The sequence below is a fragment of the Trachurus japonicus genome, chromosome 11, assembly GCF_045865225.1.
Source record: "Trachurus japonicus isolate A0001 chromosome 11, Traja_1.0".
NCBI classification, from domain to species: domain Eukaryota; kingdom Metazoa; phylum Chordata; class Actinopteri; order Carangiformes; family Carangidae; genus Trachurus; species Trachurus japonicus.
This window is the reverse complement of record NC_140917.1, coordinates 17,213,712-17,232,477: the sequence shown is the minus strand read 5'-3', so window position 1 is coordinate 17,232,477 and position 18,766 is coordinate 17,213,712. Positions and strand designations below refer to the sequence as shown.

The window sequence follows — 18,766 nt, the reverse complement described above, 5'->3', positions numbered from 1 at the left end:
TAATTGTGTGGTACCATTTTTATTTTAAGAGTAAATAATCAAAGCCAGAAACTGTGCTGTTGATGGGATATAAAAAACAACACAAAAGACAGGTAATATACACTCCATGAAAAAAACATTAAAGCAAGAGCTCCATAAAAACACTCAAATGTGTAACAATTGTAAGAAATCTGGAAAAGAGCGGCATTTCCCCCAGTTTTTAACAGCACATTTCAAAATCTGTGTTTGCCAATTTCCTCTAACTATTGGTTTGTTTTTTATGGAAAAGTGGTGCAATTATTCATCTTTCCAAATAAAATCATTACAAAAGCTGCAGTGTGGTAAAGACAAGCCTGCAGATGCCTCTGCTGCTCTGCTATGTCCTGCTGCCCCCTGGTGGTGAAACTACACAGTGAAGTGAGAATGGTTGAAAACCCAGATGAAGCAGATTGAATTCTGACTGCACAGAAACAACAACAACAATAGGAAACAGAAGGTGCGGTCGTAATTTAAACAATTTGTATTTATTCAGTGTTTATTTCCATAATCCATTTTTTCTTTTGCAAACAATCTGCCAGCAGGTGAAGTTTACATGGATTTAATCTGCTAATCGTTGCACAAGAAGCGCTGCTCATTAACTTACAATCAAGCAAGGGTAAAAAAAAAAAATCAAAAGAACTGTTTGCGAGAAAACAACTTTTCATCGTCAGCCAATGAATCAATGCTGTTATCAGTCAAACCACACACGCACCCATGCACATAGGGAAGTAAACACACACAGTCAAACACACACACACACACACAGACGTCAGACGTGTATCTGAAATACAAAACAGCAATGCATAAACAGAACTGTGGAAACTAGTGATTAGCTGTGCAGCAGAGGTATAATTGGAGCTTCTAATTACAGTTTTGCCTCATTGTTCCTCTCTACCTCTAATTTCCCACATTTACATCCCAGGAAAACAATAACTTTGGTTGGGATCATAATGGGTGAACGACTTAGAGAGTTTTCACCAACTGTCCTCAACTGTGTGGTTAAACACAAGCTAAGTTACAGACACAATAAAATCTTTGCAACCTTTTTTTTTCTTTACTCACATAATGCTCATATTTCTAAATCAAAATATATGTTAAGCTTTACATATTAAGGGCATGAAATGACAGTGGAAAAGCTTCTACAGGAAAAACAGCATTGTGTGATGCTGTATCTACATTAATTTTTTTTTTTTTATAAATGTAAGCAATATAGCCTGGCTACAAGTGCAAGCATCAAAGGTATAATTACATAGTAAGTGCTGGGTGTACCAGACACTACTTTAAGCAATACTTCTTGCAAAAATGCATATAACAAAAATGTAAGAAACTTAATTACATTGCATATTTGTTGCTATAGAAACATTTTCTCATACAAAGAAAATTAAATACAAAACAAAATCGCTGAGATGTCTAACTTTTTGCTCTAGCTGAGTAAATACTTCACGATTACCAATTACATTCCAAATTACCATAAAACCTCAGATCAGGCATCAGTTGTTGTTTAAATTGGAGACACGGGGTTGGATGGTTACCCTTCTGACCGGGGTCTGATCTGCGTTGCGATTGGCTACGAGCTCCTGGAGCTGCAGAGCCCCTCCACCGATGAAGCAGAAGGCCGGACACACGGGGCCGGAGCAATCCACATGGCCTTCCCACAGAGGCCGCAGAGAGTGAGCATCGTAGAAGGTGACGCGACCCTTCTCAAAGTCAAGGCACACACCGAGCCGGGGCGGCAGCGGGTAGGTGAGGCCCGTGGGCGAAGAGGGGCTGTTGCCGTTGGCGATGGGGTCTCGGCCGCTGTTCCCATGGCTACTATGGTGGTGGTGGTGGTTGCTGTGCTGGGGAAGGTAGATTTTACCCATCCCCATGGTGAGGAAGCAGAAAGGTGGAGCAGAGTCCAAGGCGTCTTCCGCTCCACTGTCATGGCCACTGTCTGGGTCGTAGCTGCAGAGGCAGCACAGTATGAAAGATCAGGAGGAAATTGACAAATACCTCAAAAGAATTCATAATACTTCTTGTTAAGGGCTTCAGTAGGTTTGGTCAGGTTTGCATCTGTACTTTTCTACGACTTGGAGTGGCAAAGATTACATGTATTCATCTATCATGACTTCAGTTTTTATTCATTTTCCATGAACACTCAGTTGCAGCATGTGTGTCACAAATTACATTTTTTTTGAGAGTAAATATACTAAAGCTCAGTCGAACCGATCAAGTCAAATTCATGTGCCTCTTAAATATAAGTATGTGTTCATTAAATATCAATTCATATATATTTCTTCAAATGAGAGCAGATACTTAACAATCCTTCCAGGTGCTACAGAAGTAGTCACCAGCCCTGACTGGGACAGACTGCACCACAGTGACTCACCGTGGACTGGCCATGTCTTGTGGAAGGTGAAACCACTCCTGCAGTTTGGATTCCAGTCCAACTCCAACCTGTTCAAAGGAGGAAAAAAAGCAAACAATTTGTATATCTTATAACTGATGACTGATTGATGTAGTGTTCTCTTTTCCCATCTAAAATTGTGTTATATTATTAAATCACACAGATACCATACAAATCAAATGAATAGTATGTGCAGTCCTATGAGCATACTAGTACTATGGTGTGTATCAGGATACATATATCAACACAATACAGTCAAACATGAGACACTTAAAATCCTTGTGAAAGTTTTCATTGCCATTGAAACAGTCTAGTCATAGGATGTTTGTAACTGTTACTTTACTGCCAACTGTCATACATACTTTATATGTTAATACCTCTACATGTGTGTTGGCTCAGGCGTCATCCATCTGTATCTACTCTACCCCACGTTAAAAATAACCGTTTATTCATTTGCTGCATAGATGAAACTATGGATGAAAATTATGTTTTAAATCTGAGCCAGAGAAGGAAAGAGAGCAACAACTATCTAAAAAGAAACTAAAACTTTATCTGGTCCTTATTTCCTTGTCATTACCTAATTAAATTGAAAATAGCACTGCATAAAACTCTCAGCAACACGGGCAATTACTGGGCAGACTCAGATACTTCACACTTGTCTAGTCACAAATACCAGACAGGAACTAAAATATCGTTGTTTTGTAACAGCCTACTGGGAATATTGATCAGTTAAAGGCCCTAAAACCTAAACTATATCTTTGAGCATTTTGGATCCTTCATGAACACACAAGAGATTTCTGTATGAGCAGAAGTGTATGGATTAGGTGAGGTAGAGGGGTCAGTTATAAAAATGGTGACATCATGCACCAGTCAGGATAAAGCTGATAAAAAACCAATAAAAGTAGAATTTACTGCTTTAATTTACTTGCCTTTACTAAGTAGGACCCAGGCTCCACTGAGCATGCCCAGTAGTGACGTCCCTGTGTGATGGCCACATCCCCGACAAGGAGGTCCGAAGTCAGGTGACAGGAAGTGAGGGCGTGGTCAGCGGCCTGCAGCAGAGAGAGACCGGGGACGCTGCGAGCACAGCGCTGCTCTTTACTGACCACCAGCCGGTCGGCATGGAGACCCCAGCGAGAGTCCAGGTAGAAGTTGAGCACTTAGGAAGGGGAGAGGGGGATACACGGCAGAGAAAAGAGCAGGGTGGGAAAACAGAAAGACAAGGGTGGGGGAGAAAACATGAGGGTAAAGAGAAGACAAAGAAGAAAGGTGCATTCAGAGAGGATGTCCAGGGGATTAAGAAGCAACAGAGGAAGTTTTGGGGAGCAACAGAGAGGGAGTGGTACAGATTTACAATCAGAAAGCAGCAAGGAGGAGAGAAATGAGGAGAATAATAAACAATTAAAAGACTAAGGGGAGGGGAACAGAGAGCAGGCATGCACCTCCTCCCACCAGCACTGGAAGAGAAAAGGACATTGATCTATACGTTGATGACTCACAGGGAGTAAAATACAAAAGGTGTCTCAAAGAAGTTCTGGCTGTGGGGAGTGCAGAATTTTTCCAATGCATCTCACAAAGGGAACAACATACGCAACAGCAGGAAGGAAAAACAGCCTCCAGTACAGGGACACAAGGAATTCACCAGTCACTCAACTCCACCATTAATTAAAAAAAAGCCCTGGATCTGAGTCCGATCCATGTTGTTAAGACCCAGGTCTTAACAAACTGCAAACCTCATCATCAGCGCTCGGACAGATCTCGTTATAGGAGGCAGAGTGGGAGCCAGACGGGTGAGTGGGTGGGTGGGTGGGTGGAAGAACAGAGGATGCATGGGATGACAACAAAGAGAGAAAGCAGAAGAGGAGAAAATTATGCTGCATGGGGAGGGTGGGGGGCACAGAAGGGGGGCGGCCAAGAGATATGAATGCACTTCTTACGTTCTGGAGGAGGCATGTAGACTGGCAGCGTGTAGGTAGCGCAGAAGAGGATGACAAAGCTGTGAAATGGAAATGATATGTGAGAGAAAGATGGGAAAACAAAAATGGGGATGTGCCAAAAGTGGAGAACGGTGGGGGGAAAATGGGAATGGGTTAAAAAAAAAAAAGAAAAAGAAAGAGAATGAATTATTAAGTGTTTCACCATGGTAACCATCCTGATGCCTTTATTGTGACTGATAAAAATAATAGTAGGTGCGAGGAGATGAATGGCTCCTGGGTGACAACAATAGGCTACAGCTTGTTGTATGGATATAATGAGATTTTCTTGTAGCTGCAATACACCTGTCAATGATTTAAGTGGCCATATGTCATTAATTAAAAATAGTAGAAAGACTCGTAGTCCAGTCAAAGATATAAAAAGATATACAAAATGACGCACTCTGGATATTTTATGAAGATGAGAAATGAACCTTCTGACATTCTCATTTTTAGTACTAGCAGGTCAAAGCGTCATTTTTTAGGTTTGGGCTCCCGATAATAAAAAAAAAGAGTTGTAAGCACAGGTAGTTGCTGAGATCTGGGTATACAGTACGTCAACCTCGCTGACCAAACGCCAACTGAGGCAGGAAACAGAAGCTATCAAATAACAGTAGATAATAAATAAGAGCCCAGATTAGCTGAACACATTTGACAGTGAGAACAAAAAAAAAAAAACTGTCGGCATTAACAGTTGTTATCTCGCCAGTCTTGGCAAGAGCTTCAGCCATCATTGCATTTACAGGAGGTTATAAAACACCCTCTGGGCAGCACTACTGGAGGCTACAGTGAATCGGTATCGGAAGTAACGATTTGGTCCAACCACGCTTGGGCTAGCTGGTTAGCATGCTAATTTAAGTGGCAGGAAAGAAGTGATAGAAAATAAGAGAGTTACTTTACACCACTCTTAGTGGGTAAGGGAAATTAAGTTTGGTGGTATATAAACAGCTGTTTAATGCTAAAATTGGCTTTGTAGCAACAGCAAAACTAACAAGAGCTATGTGTCTGATTTTTCTTATTTTCTGTGAAATAAAGTATAGCCAACTGTTACCAACATTTCTGGTCTGCTAATTTTCAATTTGGCACCAAATCAAGAGATTTATTTTCATTTTTTTTATTAATCTGACAAGTCCAAATGTTATTTTCTCAATTAAATCAATGTCTACAAATATGCCCATCAAAATATCCTGAAGCCCGAGGTGTGATTCAATGTTGTCTCGACAGTCTTACCCGTTGCTCGCTGCCAATGTTTTCAATCCCAAATATGAACAGTGAACTGTTTTCAATCACACGATTCCATCACCAACATTTCATTTTACACAATCCATATAAACCTTTCCACTCTTTCTTAATTTGCCCTTCCTTAGTGGACCTATCATGCTACGTATATATATTTTTAAAGCTAGCACTCACACAGGTACACAGGGAAGGTTTGCATAATTCACAGCACTGCCCCTCAGATGAGCCGTCAGCTGACACAAGCATTATTAGCTCTGGCCTCTTTAAGGCCCCACTCCCTATAAGCCCTCTAGTAGCCTGCCGAGCTGCAGCACCTTGTGCGTCATCCTCTTATCAATGTGGAGGTTTTGAAACCAACCTGTAAAACTACTAAGGAGAGGAACACAATTTATTGGAAATGACAATTTATCACATCCATCTGTACATTAATCCTGAATCCCATCGAGAATATAAGAGTGGATGCCCAACATCCACAAAGACCACGTGATGTCTCTGTTCAACAAATATTACACCCATTACCTTCTTATTGCGTCTCATAATAGAGGATTTAGTCTTGAAATCACAAGTAAAATCCAATTATTTTTCTACATACAGCCTTGCTAGTCATTACTCAGCAAATGACTGTACAGTAAACCTGTACCAGTTCATCAAACACCTCTAATACTATTGAAGTAGACTGTTTTGGCAGTGGGTGTACGTACATTTAACAAGAAGATCATAGGTTGACAGGATTTTGGCTCAGAATAAACCTTTCACTGTGCCTGCAGCTGTGCTTGGAGCAGATGACCGTGTATAGAAGCTGATGTCAACTCGTCAAACAAGTTCAGAGCAGTTTGATACTTAAGCTGTTGTCTCAGAGGGATTAGTTTTATTAAATTTACCTCATTATTTGACTTTTTTTTCTCTTTTTTTTTTTTTAACTTTGGGCACATATGATATAGGATTCCAGTTTACACACAATATAGAAAAAAGCATCACAAGTTCCCTTTAGTGTTTCATGTATGAGATGTCTGAAAGTGCGCTTCACACCTTGTTAACTATGACACAGCCAAACATGTGAAGTGGAGTTTGACCTTTTTGTCTATTCTCTTTCATTGTTTGCGTGCAGCTTCCCTCTGCCAAACCAAAGTCATTAGTTCAGTGTGTATTGTACTCTCACCTGGAGCAGGCGGAGTGTGCAGGTACACCTCCTCGCTGTACTCCCCGTAGCCCGCCTTGTTGCAGCCTCTCACCCGCAGCACATACACGCTGTCCATCTCCAACCTGTCAATCACGGCGCTGGAGCCACTCACTTCGTCCAATCGCTGCCAGCCCCAGCGGGCCGCAGCCAACCCCCCTCTGAGCCCGCCCCGGGACGCTCCACCTGGCACCACGCCCCGACGGCGGTACTCGACGGAGAAGTGCCAGGCGGGGGCAGACTCTTGGGGCAGACGCCAGCACAGGAAGAGCTGGTCATAGGCCAGGGTACGCTGGGTGTCAATCACTGGAGCGTAGGGCGCTGTTTGAATATGAAGTGTCCATGAGTACAAAGCTCAAATCAAGAGAATTAACATGTTATAGTTGTACTACCATCTCTACCTCTATCACTGCCTCACATTCATTCAACATATTCCCACAGCTTTATTACACTAAGGGAGTCATCAGTCTTTCTCTCCTCTTCACTCCCTTACTCCTTCACTCCTTATCTAGTTTCCTTCCACCCACTATCTCCATCCCCCATTCATTCCCGTCCTCTCCCTTCGTCTCACCACTCCCTTTCTCACCCTGGATGAAGTTCAAGTCCGTCAGGAGTTTCAGTTCTTTGGAGACGTCCAGCTGGAAGTGTCTGAAGGATGGATCAGCATCCAAAACGAAATGCTGGAGATTCTCAATTGCTTTACACAACCTGGCGCAGTGGAAACAAACACAAGGAAGCAGGGTTAGAGGGATAAAGGTGGATGGATGGGTGTTTACATGTTGCTTCTATCAAGCTGCATCCTGGGAGGACGAGACAGACTGATGAGTAGGGAGTGGCATATGATCATTTTTTAAGGATAAGGCTGGCATCGCTCTCTATTTTTTCATCAAATCCCATGGACCAAAACCAACAATGCATTAATCTCTCAATGCTTTCCAACTTTCCTACTGTGTTTGTGCCTGTGCCAAGCCTCAGGCCCATTCAATTCTCCTAAAGGTTACAAAGTAATCTCCTGAGACAGCTAGGCACTGTGGTGTTTATCAAATCTTATCCAAACAGTAGTAAATTGTGCATTCCTTAGGGACTACTTTAGGATGTGGATTAATACACATTAATGCCTCATGTTTGCATTATTGATGTCTTTTGGATGATGATAACGTTCTGTATCACAGACAATGTGGTTTTGATACATAGGATACAATTCAATTCAGTCCTGGTTGTGTTCTTTAAGAAAAATATCAAATGTCATCAATTGAGAGTTTTTTTTAAGATTGAGTAACATTCGACTTTGAACACAGTGTAACTTCCTGTATTACAAACAATACTAAGCAATATCATTTCTACTGCAAGCTGTTTTCTGCAAACTAGGTGTGTGTAAAATCAGTTGCTGTCATAATTAAAGAGGAGACTGACAAAGAAAGACCGATCTGATCTAAGGCCTGTTCAATCAAGACTGAGGGCGATGGTGAAGATAAACAAATGGAAAACCTGTTATGAGTCTGGCGAGAAGCCTGCACAAAGCAGGGCTGGTCTGTTTCCTTCAGCAGTTCCTGGGTAAACGCCATGAGCCCTGCGTGTTCCATCAATCCCCGTCTCTCCGACACTTGTGCAGACAACGCCTCGCCACGTTTCTGCCGCGCCATCTCCAGGGCCTGGGTGAGGGAGGAGTGGCGCTCGGCCAGAGCCGCAGTCAAATCTCTGATGCTCTGAGCCAGCTGCTCTCTGGCTGACACGCTGTTTACCTGGTGTTCAATAACACGGACAGACAGGTTCAAACATCTGACAACTCACAGCCAAGTGATGCTAACTTAGAGCACCTTTAAGTCAGGCTCATTAATAAGGATTTGTCTACGAGAGGGCCTAGATGTGATTCAACAGATTTGTAAAAATGTGTGTGACTTCACCTGAGGCAGATTCCAAACAAGAATAATATAACTGTGTGTCTTCATCTGCATGCACTAAATCTTGATCTTAAAGTAAGTAAGTAAATAAGTACTTTATTTATATAGAACCCTTCCCAGTACGAATACACAGAGTGCTTCACAGCGTACATAAAAACCATAATACAATAAATAGCAATAGCGTGTAAATAGCAATAGTGTGTTACAAACTATCCATGAGTTCACAGGATTCAGAAAAGGAGGCCATTAGAAATACTGCTCAGCTCTTATATACAACTTTATGTACTATATGTTGTCTTTATTGTATTTTTGTACTTGCACATATTTAACTATCCCTCTCTTTCTTGTGTTTTGCAATATACACCAATTCCTTGTAGATGTAATAATGACTTGGCAATAAAAGCTATTCTGATTCTGATAGTAACCCACAGGAACATCTTTCCATCATGAGCATCTTTGTTGGTATTTTGCTGCTGCTTGGTTTTACAACATTTTGTCTACCCTACGAGTTAATCACCTCAGTCTGAGTGATGGCACTCTCCAGCTGGGTAATCTGAGCCAGGACTGTGTCCTGGTTGGACAGAATGTAGTTCATCTCCTTTGTAATCTTCTCCTGTCAAAGAGGCAACAAATACACATCAGTCAGCCTAAGTGCTACACACAGTGTTACATTAAACTACATTAGACAATTTACTGTACTGTTTTCTATTACTGTACACTGCACATTGCATGTTTCTCAGAAATTCAAAGATTTTTACATCATCAAAACATCCTTATTCATTCACTCACTCAATAGTTCCAATAGCCGAGAAGAAAACTGTTTCAATGTTAGTGTATATTTCACATTTAGAGAAAACTAAGCAGATCATTTCAGATTTGGAGTCAGACCTTCAGGGCTTGGTATGCCTGGGCCACTGGGAGGATTTTGTGTCCGGTGTGGATTCGGCGCAGTTTGCAGAGTGGACAGAGCAGCCGCTGACAGGACCTACAGTAGAACTGCAGTTTCTCCTGGTCGTGGTCTGGACAAGCCAGAACCTGAAGACAGGAGTCAAATTAAATGTGTTTCAAACTATTTTTACCTGCAGGAGAGACAATAACAGAGCAGTGTTGCAGAGAATCATGAGGACATGTGTGTATTTATCTTTTACCTTTGGCAAAAGCTGTTAACTTTAAATTAAACACAGTGAGTAAAAGTAAAGCAAATATAAATGAGATTTTTATCTACTTTGAATATATACACATACTTTTGTTTGTGGTTATTTCTTTCTTCGCTGTGGTTCTAATCTATGTGGATCAGATAATAATCTAGAACAATACGTCCAAAATCTGATCTGAAAATATTAGACCTCTGTGTTTACACTGTTAAATCAAAAAGTGAGATCTGTGCCACAAATGTCTCATGAATTGCAAACACACAGTTGATCCCCCCCTTAAGATAAGTGGCACTGCACCAAGACAATCAGACATTTACATAACAACCCAGGCACCAGCCTGTAATAATAATACCAACAGAGGTATTTCCTTCCAGATACATCTGCTTTTATTAGATTTGTGCCTCCAATATAAATAAATAATAGTGGATATTCCAAGATCCAACTTGAAGCAGCATTACAACACAAAGTGCCAACATTATTGATGATCTGCTCTGGATTTTATCACTTTTGAAAAACCTCCTCATCTGCTAACTTATCTCACATCTCTGCATATCTCTAAAACACTGTGAATAATGATGGCACTTCCTCACGATCTATAACTTGTTTTTGCCTGAACTAATAATAATAATAATAATAATAGATTTTATTTGTATCTCATAATAATAGTGCAAAAGACATAGCATAAAAACAGCACATATAAAATATTAAAAACACAGCATAAAAGCACCAAGGGAAAAAAACAATGAAATGAAATAAAACAAGTGCAGAGATGTGATGAGCAAGTCAGAACAGGTGAGTTTTGAGTCTCTGTCTCTGTCTCTTTAACGTATAAAATGTAAGTAGCCTACAAGTAAGATTAATAATTGATAAATAAAATAACGTTGAAAAGTTCATCATATCATTACACATGTCGATGAACAGTGAAGTGTCACAATGTCTTTACCTTTGGCCTGAAGTTGAGCGTAGGTAGAATATGTTCATGTTGAGCCCGTGGTGTCCCCCATGGATGATACAGCTTGAAACACTCATTACAGAAATTGGCCCTGCAGTCGGCACAGCCTTTGGTGGCCTCCAGAGCCTGAGGTGGCTTACAGAACTGGCACATAACAGCCACACTGCCCAGACTCACTGTGTGTCTGTACCTGGTGGGGGTAAAAGAAATATTGCTCTAGAACTTGGGAGATTAAATTTAAATTGAATTTTTTTATCATGAGGGATCTGCCAAAGAAATGGCAAATAAAAACTAGCAGCCAAACGCACAAAGACAATTCAGTGAGTTCAGTGAGAAAGCAACGTAGCAAAGTGTCCATTGTAAGAGAAGCAGACAATCAGTACTGAGTATAGGTGATGAAGTGACCACAAAGCTGCGAGGCTGTGGAAACACACAGTCAGCAAGAGTATAGCTACAGCATGTTGCAGTGCATGCTCTGCAGAATCCCCCCAGCAACTACAACTGCGACAGCCTGACCTGGATACCTTCCCACACCTCCTGCTTTCCAGCCTCTCTTCATTTACATTCGGCTCCAGACATTATAAGTACTGAAGGACGATATCATTAAGGGAGGTGCATATTTTTGTGCGTGTGCTGGGTGCGTGTTTATGGTACGTACCTCTCCACTATACGCTCCAAAGTGAGGTTGCGCAGACAGTCGGTAAGACCCTTCTCTCCCAGCTCCACATCTCGGCCACAGGGGACACAGGGGAACATCATCACCAGGGGTGGTCCCTCCTTCCGGCGCCGCCCTGGATACGTCCCATATCCCGGTGACCGAGGCATGGATGGCGAAGGCGGGTGGGGACCTCGAAACAAAGACGGAAAGCACGTTATTAGAAGAAGCAGGCTTTTTCCAGATACGTATAAAGTAAAGGGTTTAAAGGAGAATTCCGGTCATTTTTGACCCCTAAATCGTTGTCCTGATGGTCACCCAGTGTTGGGGGGAGCAAAAAACGCGACTAAAATTGATGCAGGCTATCTGAGGTGAGTGATTACATGCAAAAACACAAAGTTTATACTGTTTATACTGTGCATTATATGAGTTCAGTGGTGTGTCATAAGGATTCGAGTCATGTACCATAGATATTTGATTGTTTTTTGAGTGTTTGTTGTGGTTGAAAAAATTGCCCCCATAGTTTGGCGTTGTTGCTATCCCTAGCGCCGTCTAGCCATGGTGTAAAACTCCAATTTTAGTCGCGTTTTTTGCTCCCCCCAACACTGGGTGACCATCAGGACAACGATTTAGGGGTCAAAAATGACTGGAATTCTCCTTTAACTAACGTGTCATACAGAAAAAGAAAGTATGTTCTATCAGAGTTACCTGATCGCAGCACACGGTCAATGGGCCGCTGCTCGGCTTTAGGCGTGGGCCTGCGTGCCTGGCGGGGTGAGCGGGTGTTGGGCGTGGATGCTGGGGAGTTGGGCTCCGGGGGAAGGTCTGGAGGAGGGTATCCACTCGCCACCAAGACCTCTGAGGCACACATGAGGCAGACGCTGTGCTGGCATGGCAGGACCACTGGCTGCTTGACTATGTCCTTACACACTGGGCAGTGCAGCTCGTGCTCCAGGCTCTTCATATTAGACTGTCAGACACAAAAGGGTGACGAGCCGTTAGACAAAATGTGAGTAACTTCAGGACAACATGTAAGAGCACATAATCAAGAGGAACAAGTGTGCTCATTCAGCCCTTTGATTCAGCTGCAATGGTGACATTCAAAGTTCATTATCTCAAAGAGGTCAAATGATTTTAAAAGATATTTATTTTATTTTTATTTAACCTTTATTTATACAGTGTCTTACTGAGACATAGGGCCTCCTTCTCAAGAGAGACCTGTGTTGGACATATTATCACGACAGTTCCTTACAGACAAATATATTTCTGTACGTACAATATTGTAGCCTAAGTTAAAGTCTCAAGTGAAAAAATAAAATAAAAACAGAAAAAACAACAAGAGGGTTTTCCATAATCCTCAAAACATCAACAACTTCAACAACTAATGCCTTTAGGACGAATGGCCAAAGTAGGAAAATGCTGAGTATCATAATACAGCATTGTAGCTACATAATTATATTATTGTAGCTATATCATATTTCAGGAACCAGGGATGCTACCACTAAACCGTGGTATACAATTTTATTTGTGAAATGCAAAACAGTGAACGGTTTGGCTCTGTCATGTGACCTTCTAATGTCAGCGCCATGTTGGTGTCCACATTATGATCTACATTCATTCATTCAATATCCCAATACCATGTGAAATTCTTAATGAGGTAATTATCATTAGTATATATATATACACATACACATGTAGAGACATGACAAGCCACATTTAATGTAGCTGCCATATTAACAACTCCTTATGCCGAGGAAACCAGTGCAAGTTTGAAATAAATGTATAATCTGAAGGAGGGAAGCTGTTGCCTTGTGTTGTTTACACAACTCTGCTGGATAACTTATTTTTTTAAGCTTTCAAATGTTAATTAATGCCCAAAACAGCAATGCAAGAACTAGTCCACATTATGCAACCTTTTAATTTTGATAAGAAACCATGTAAACGCTGTGAGTCTGAACAAGCAGTCCGAGCCAGCTTTTGACAATTAACCACTGTCTATTCTTAGATACAGGGGACACATTTCAGTCAGACCCAGAAAAGTAGTGAGGTTTGACACCAAGCCAGTACAGTAATATAGGAGACAAATGCATTAGGAGAGAGAGCGAGAGAGACAGGGTAATGGGTGCAGCTGTCCCAGACCAGCGACATAGGGCATCATTCATTTTAAATATGGATAAAGACCAAGAATAAATTATTCAACCACTGCACAGAGTGCATCTCTTTAATTGCAGCTCTGCATATGAGCGTCTGAGCCTATAATATATACATTGTCACGTGGCACAATGAGAGCTGATTACACTTAAGTGTTCATTTTAGTCTGCTTAATGACAGGTTTATGTCTTCACATGCCTCCTTGCTGAACCAGCACCTTCAGTCCATGTAACTACAGTGGTTGGAGCAGTGAGGAGGGGGCAAGTTAGAAGGCGGTGGAGCAGTTGCGTGTCACTGCCCCACTAAAGGACATTGATTTGACAGAAAAGGACACACTGGCTGTTGCGGAAACCTGTGACTTCACGTCCACATGCAGTCACTCCACCTACAAGACACTATGGATCTTAGTGTGTTTGTGTGTTTAATACTCAGATGTTGTGTATAGTAAGCACTTGGTAGGATGACCTGCTTTATTTTTGCTATATGGATGCCCTTGACACACAGCTTCATCTTACAACCAAAACTGTTGCAGGGCCAGCAGCAGCAGCAGCAACATCCCTGACACGATGAGTTCACCTCAGTAATCAGGACAAGACAAACGGACTGACTGTGCTGCATAGGGATTTTTTTTTCTGTCACCATGATGTGATGCAGCATCAGGGGAACTTATAATAGCTCACACCATATAAGGACCCCTCTTAATACCACTGCTTCTGTGTGCAGGGGTTGCAGAATCATGAGGGATAATCTGCATGTCCACTTATTTTTTTATTCTAAGGCAAGAACAGGCACAATAATATGCAGCTGTATGACAAAACTAACACAAACAAATTAATTGATGCCTTCCCAGTTTTCATATTTATACAGCTGCAGCCACGATCCCCATTGAGACACAATTAGTCTGCTGCAAAACAATCGAAGAGAGCCCCATCCATATTCAAGTCTAACGCTGGTTTATTAACGGGACCTACTTTCAGTCTCTCTGTGTCATTCTCCAATGTCAACTCCGGCCTGTCTTTTTTTTTTTTTTCTGCCCCTCATGCAATGTGGTCTGTCGCAATTTCAGGATATCGCAATCCCCAAGCAGGAATATATAGCCTATACACAAACTGCAAAGGCAAGAGTGTGGGCCGCCACGCAGATGCAAGGCCGGGATGGATGTTGCGCACTGCTAATGATGCTGAAGCCCGGAGTGGAGAAGGCGTGAAACATACGATGCGACAGCGCGGCGGTCTTACCTTCACCTGGAATCTGGGCGCCATGGCAGCAGCAGACTACGTGCACAGCCCCAGCATCAAGAGAGCCGCTGTCTCTAGGAGGGGAGGGGAGGGGTCTGAGGGAGCACATCGCACACACCCCTCCACCCCCACCCCTTCCATCCCCTCCCCTCTCCTTTCTCTCCTCCTCCTCCTCCTCCTGCGCCCGGTGAAGTCGAGTGCACGAAAAGATGCTGCACGTTATTTATTTTTTAATGTGGCTGCTTTTTCCTGTGTCATATAGCCTAACGTGCACGAGCAGGATATACCACGGGGGGATATCAGCCCGCCATACTGCTGCAAACGACTCCACGGATGTTAACCCAGTATAGCTACGATCGATGCAAGCAGCAGCATCCACACACTCTGCTGCTCCCTCGCCTCAGCAGCAAGAAGATCCTGCATCTCGTCTCCATGGAAACGACCATCCAGTGATCCCAAAAAAAGAAAGGTGTCATTTCACTCCTACACCCACGCTGTTTTGCCGAGTGTAGGCTATATTTTAAAAAAAAAAATCTAAATCAAGTCATCGTCTAGTCAAAATGAGCATATTTAATTAAAATGAATTCAGCTCAAGTCTGATGGTGCTGATCGAGGCGATGGGGACCTCCATTTAATGTGGGTTACACAGAAACCGAGCCTCAAGCCTTTGCTTTCCTCCACCAAGAATTAGGGATATCCCCATTTAAAAAAAATAAATAAATAACCGACAGACATTGTAATTCACTTGAATTTAGTGGCTTTTTTTATTCTATGTGCAGACAAACAGGCCTTGGAAGGTGAAACATGGAGACGCACCGTCCAACCACGCCGTGAAATCAGTTTTACATTTGAATAAAGATAAAATTGCAGATGAAAATGGAAAACGAGTAGCCTACCCTTATGTAAATGTAATAACGACTACACCAAAACCAGACACATGCACACAGTAGTAGCCTACTCACACTGATACGAACCAGAGCTTCCATCGTTGATGTGGCTGTTTTTAAATCCATCTCTGCCATTTTAAGAAAATAGCTGCCCCCTCTTTTCATCATCTGGATATTTGTCGAGACGTATCTAGGCCATAGGCCATGTGGTACATATTAATAACTCAAAAAATGTGTAACTGTAATTTTCCCGGTGGTTAAAAAAATCGTCTTTATGTATATTTTTTCATAAAGACAGTCCATCTGGTTAATTTTACGCATCAATACAAAAACGCTCTGATAAAGATCAGCTTCTGAGTAAAATAAAAAACCAAAGAGAAACGAAGACACCGATTCTTAGATTTGTTATTTCTGTCTATATCCACGTTACATCTTACTAACAGATGCCTGTAGCTGTTTTCCTCACCCAGACATCCCGCCCCCCACCCTTGCCATCCCGCACCGGATGCCTTCAAATGATGCGGCGCACAGCGGGGTGAAAGCTTGATGTCATTGGACGGGGAGAAAAAAAACGAGTCTGAATCCGCTATCGAAAGCAAATGTGTGGCAGAGCCTCGGTGTTTCCTCGAGGATATAGACCAACGTTATCAATCCTTTACGGAAACGGTGAAGGTTTTGAGGTTTTCCTCAGAAAATCCGTTTTGGTTTGCCCCAAACAGGAAATAGTCAGCACGTAGCCTATCGTTTGGCAGTGGAGATGTTGTAGAGCCAGGCTGTCACGAAGATATAGCAGTCATTACTATCAGTGGTATTCATTTCCTTAAGGCAATTTAAGAACTTAAGTATAAGAAAGTAAAACCAAAAAAGATTGAAAAGTGAAAGCACTCGTGTAAAATTGCCAATATTTTACATTTTGTGATTTTTAGTAGGCTATGGCATAAACCACACTTTGACGCTGTAGCTTAAGACTCTTCTTTCATCTTAATCTGAAAGGTCACTAAAACTTAAATTATAATAAACAAACAAACCAAAACAAAACAATTTTCTTCATTTTTTAAGTCCAGCTACATAAAAACTTCCCGCATGAGAACTTTCCATCACTGTTTTGTTGAAGTATATTCCTATACCTCTGGTTGTGGTATCCTGAACCTTCCCCTGACACTCCTCCCTCCTGCATGCTCAGTCAGGACCCATCAGTCTCCTCAGTCTTTTGCACCATATTAGGCTATATAAACTGATTATATTAAAAAAGGTTTTATTTTGGTTTGTTACAGTAGTCAACAACACAGCCAGTACTACAAATAAATATAAATAAAGTAGTGCAATACATAGAGACATAAAACCATCCTATCATGTAGTAGACTAAGATGTGAGTCTTGTCAGCACTGAAAGGTGTGTTCTTCATGTGCTGTACCACAGATCGTCCACATGATGGTGCACCTGCTGCTCTGTTTTTAGGCATCTGCTCAGTTACAACATAAATGTAAACTTTGTGATGTTTGCATCTCAAATCCAACTTCATAATTAAATAAGTAGTCCAATTTAATCTATTACAGGTTTATTTTCAGTCTGTCAAGGTCATTTGCACAAGGCCAGTGTGTAATAAGAAAATATATGCATGAGTTAATTCAACAAACAATTTATAGGCCCTACATACAAATATATACTTGAAGTGTTACAAAACAATTAATCAAACTTGAACATCTTCAGAACTTCTGAGGTCAAGAAGTATTGAACTAAAATGCCCCAGAAAGCTGTCACTTTCTTGTGTCCTCAGAAACACTTCTGTTGTGTTGTGGGGGTTTTTTTGCGTTGCAGCCAGCATTGTCAGTTGATTAAGTTGTTCTCTGATTTTGTAGATATGATTTTGAGCCCTCAGGGCCACCAAAGCCAAGCCCTTCTTCCTTCCTGCTCCTTCCTGAAGCAACTCCACCTTAAAACCTCCTCTTCACAACACACACATATGTCCTGGTTGACACATAGATTGTAATACCACGTTTTCGCCACAAGATGGCCCACAATTCATTTACTACAGTAAATCACACCTCACCACTGAGAGGAACATCATTCAGTAATAAGAAAACACCCCAAAATATCACTAAAACAAAACACCAGCACCTTTCCAATACATAATCAGCAGTCCACTGTGTAATCTGATGGGAACTATTTGTCAAAATCAAGAAGAATGGGCTTGTTTGTTTAGTGTAGGGCGGCTAATCTGTGTTATGTCTGTATAGCTTACCTGTAATGTAAATGCAAGTAGTAAAGATGTCCCTATAGAGAAAGATCATTAGCCTACACTGTAAATGTATGTATGTAACATACAGCGTACATTATTGTGCTACGTGAGTTTCCTATAGGAACACTGTTCACATTGATGAGTGTAAACAAAACGTGGAAACCCAATCACTTGATTATAGAGTTTGTTAATCACTCAGTCACTCAATCAGTAGATTTTATAGTGAGATCGTTTGTATGTTAAAAGATGCCTGATTGGTTTTGCTGCTGGTCACACTCGATGAGACCCACTCATTTGTTGTCAGTCCATCAGGTTCTCTTCTTTGCTTGAAATACAGATAGATCCTCTTTATGAGTTGTTCATAATGTCTTTTGTTTTTTCCTTGATTTGCTTTTGGACTTTTTCTTGACTGGGAAACACCTCAAAGCCCAGAGTTCAGTGTAATTGTGAATGGGTTTAGAACCCCATAAATGACAGTATCAAACATGATGGGTCCTCCATCCTTCACATTGTCACCCTGGTCATGAAAAAGCACCGTGTCAAAACAAAGATGTGAGAATTATTATATTATTTTACTGCATATTGCCATATTGAGCTCCTATGTGTTACAGTTGTGTTTTATCAGCTATTTGTGTTTACACGTTTTTTGTATTAAACTGGTAAATTTGCAGAGAGAGACCATAGTAGTCATCTGGGAGAACAAAAAACTTCACTTCAGAGCTCACAAGAAGCTTCCTCTAATCTGTTTTAATTAGCCAGATATTATTAGGCTACTAGCCCACTTGTAGTGTTAGTA

General features: G+C 41.5%; 1 protein-coding gene across 2 annotated transcripts; it reads right to left on the bottom strand.

The window, feature by feature from the left end:
• Window positions 1-484: 484 nt before the first annotated feature.
• Window positions 485-16,213, bottom strand: trim46b (tripartite motif containing 46b). 2 transcript variants are annotated; one of them, XM_085791361.1, is made up of 12 exons: window positions 15,807-16,213; window positions 12,164-12,425; window positions 11,459-11,648; window positions 10,792-10,990; window positions 9,583-9,729; window positions 9,212-9,307; window positions 8,282-8,535; window positions 7,380-7,501; window positions 6,776-7,114; window positions 3,334-3,563; window positions 2,387-2,454; window positions 485-1,962 (listed from the first exon to the last, which is right to left on the bottom strand). In XM_085791361.1, exons 1-12 carry the CDS (start codon window positions 15,897-15,899, stop codon window positions 1,509-1,511), a joined length of 2,454 nt encoding a protein of 817 aa, XP_085647487.1. In that variant the 5' UTR covers window positions 15,900-16,213; the 3' UTR covers window positions 485-1,508. The 2 variants fall into 2 exon arrangements, with proteins under 2 accessions (XP_085647487.1, XP_085647488.1); XM_085791362.1 differs by lacking the exon at window positions 15,807-16,213 and adding an exon at window positions 14,845-14,945.
• Window positions 16,214-18,766: the final 2,553 nt, after the last annotated feature.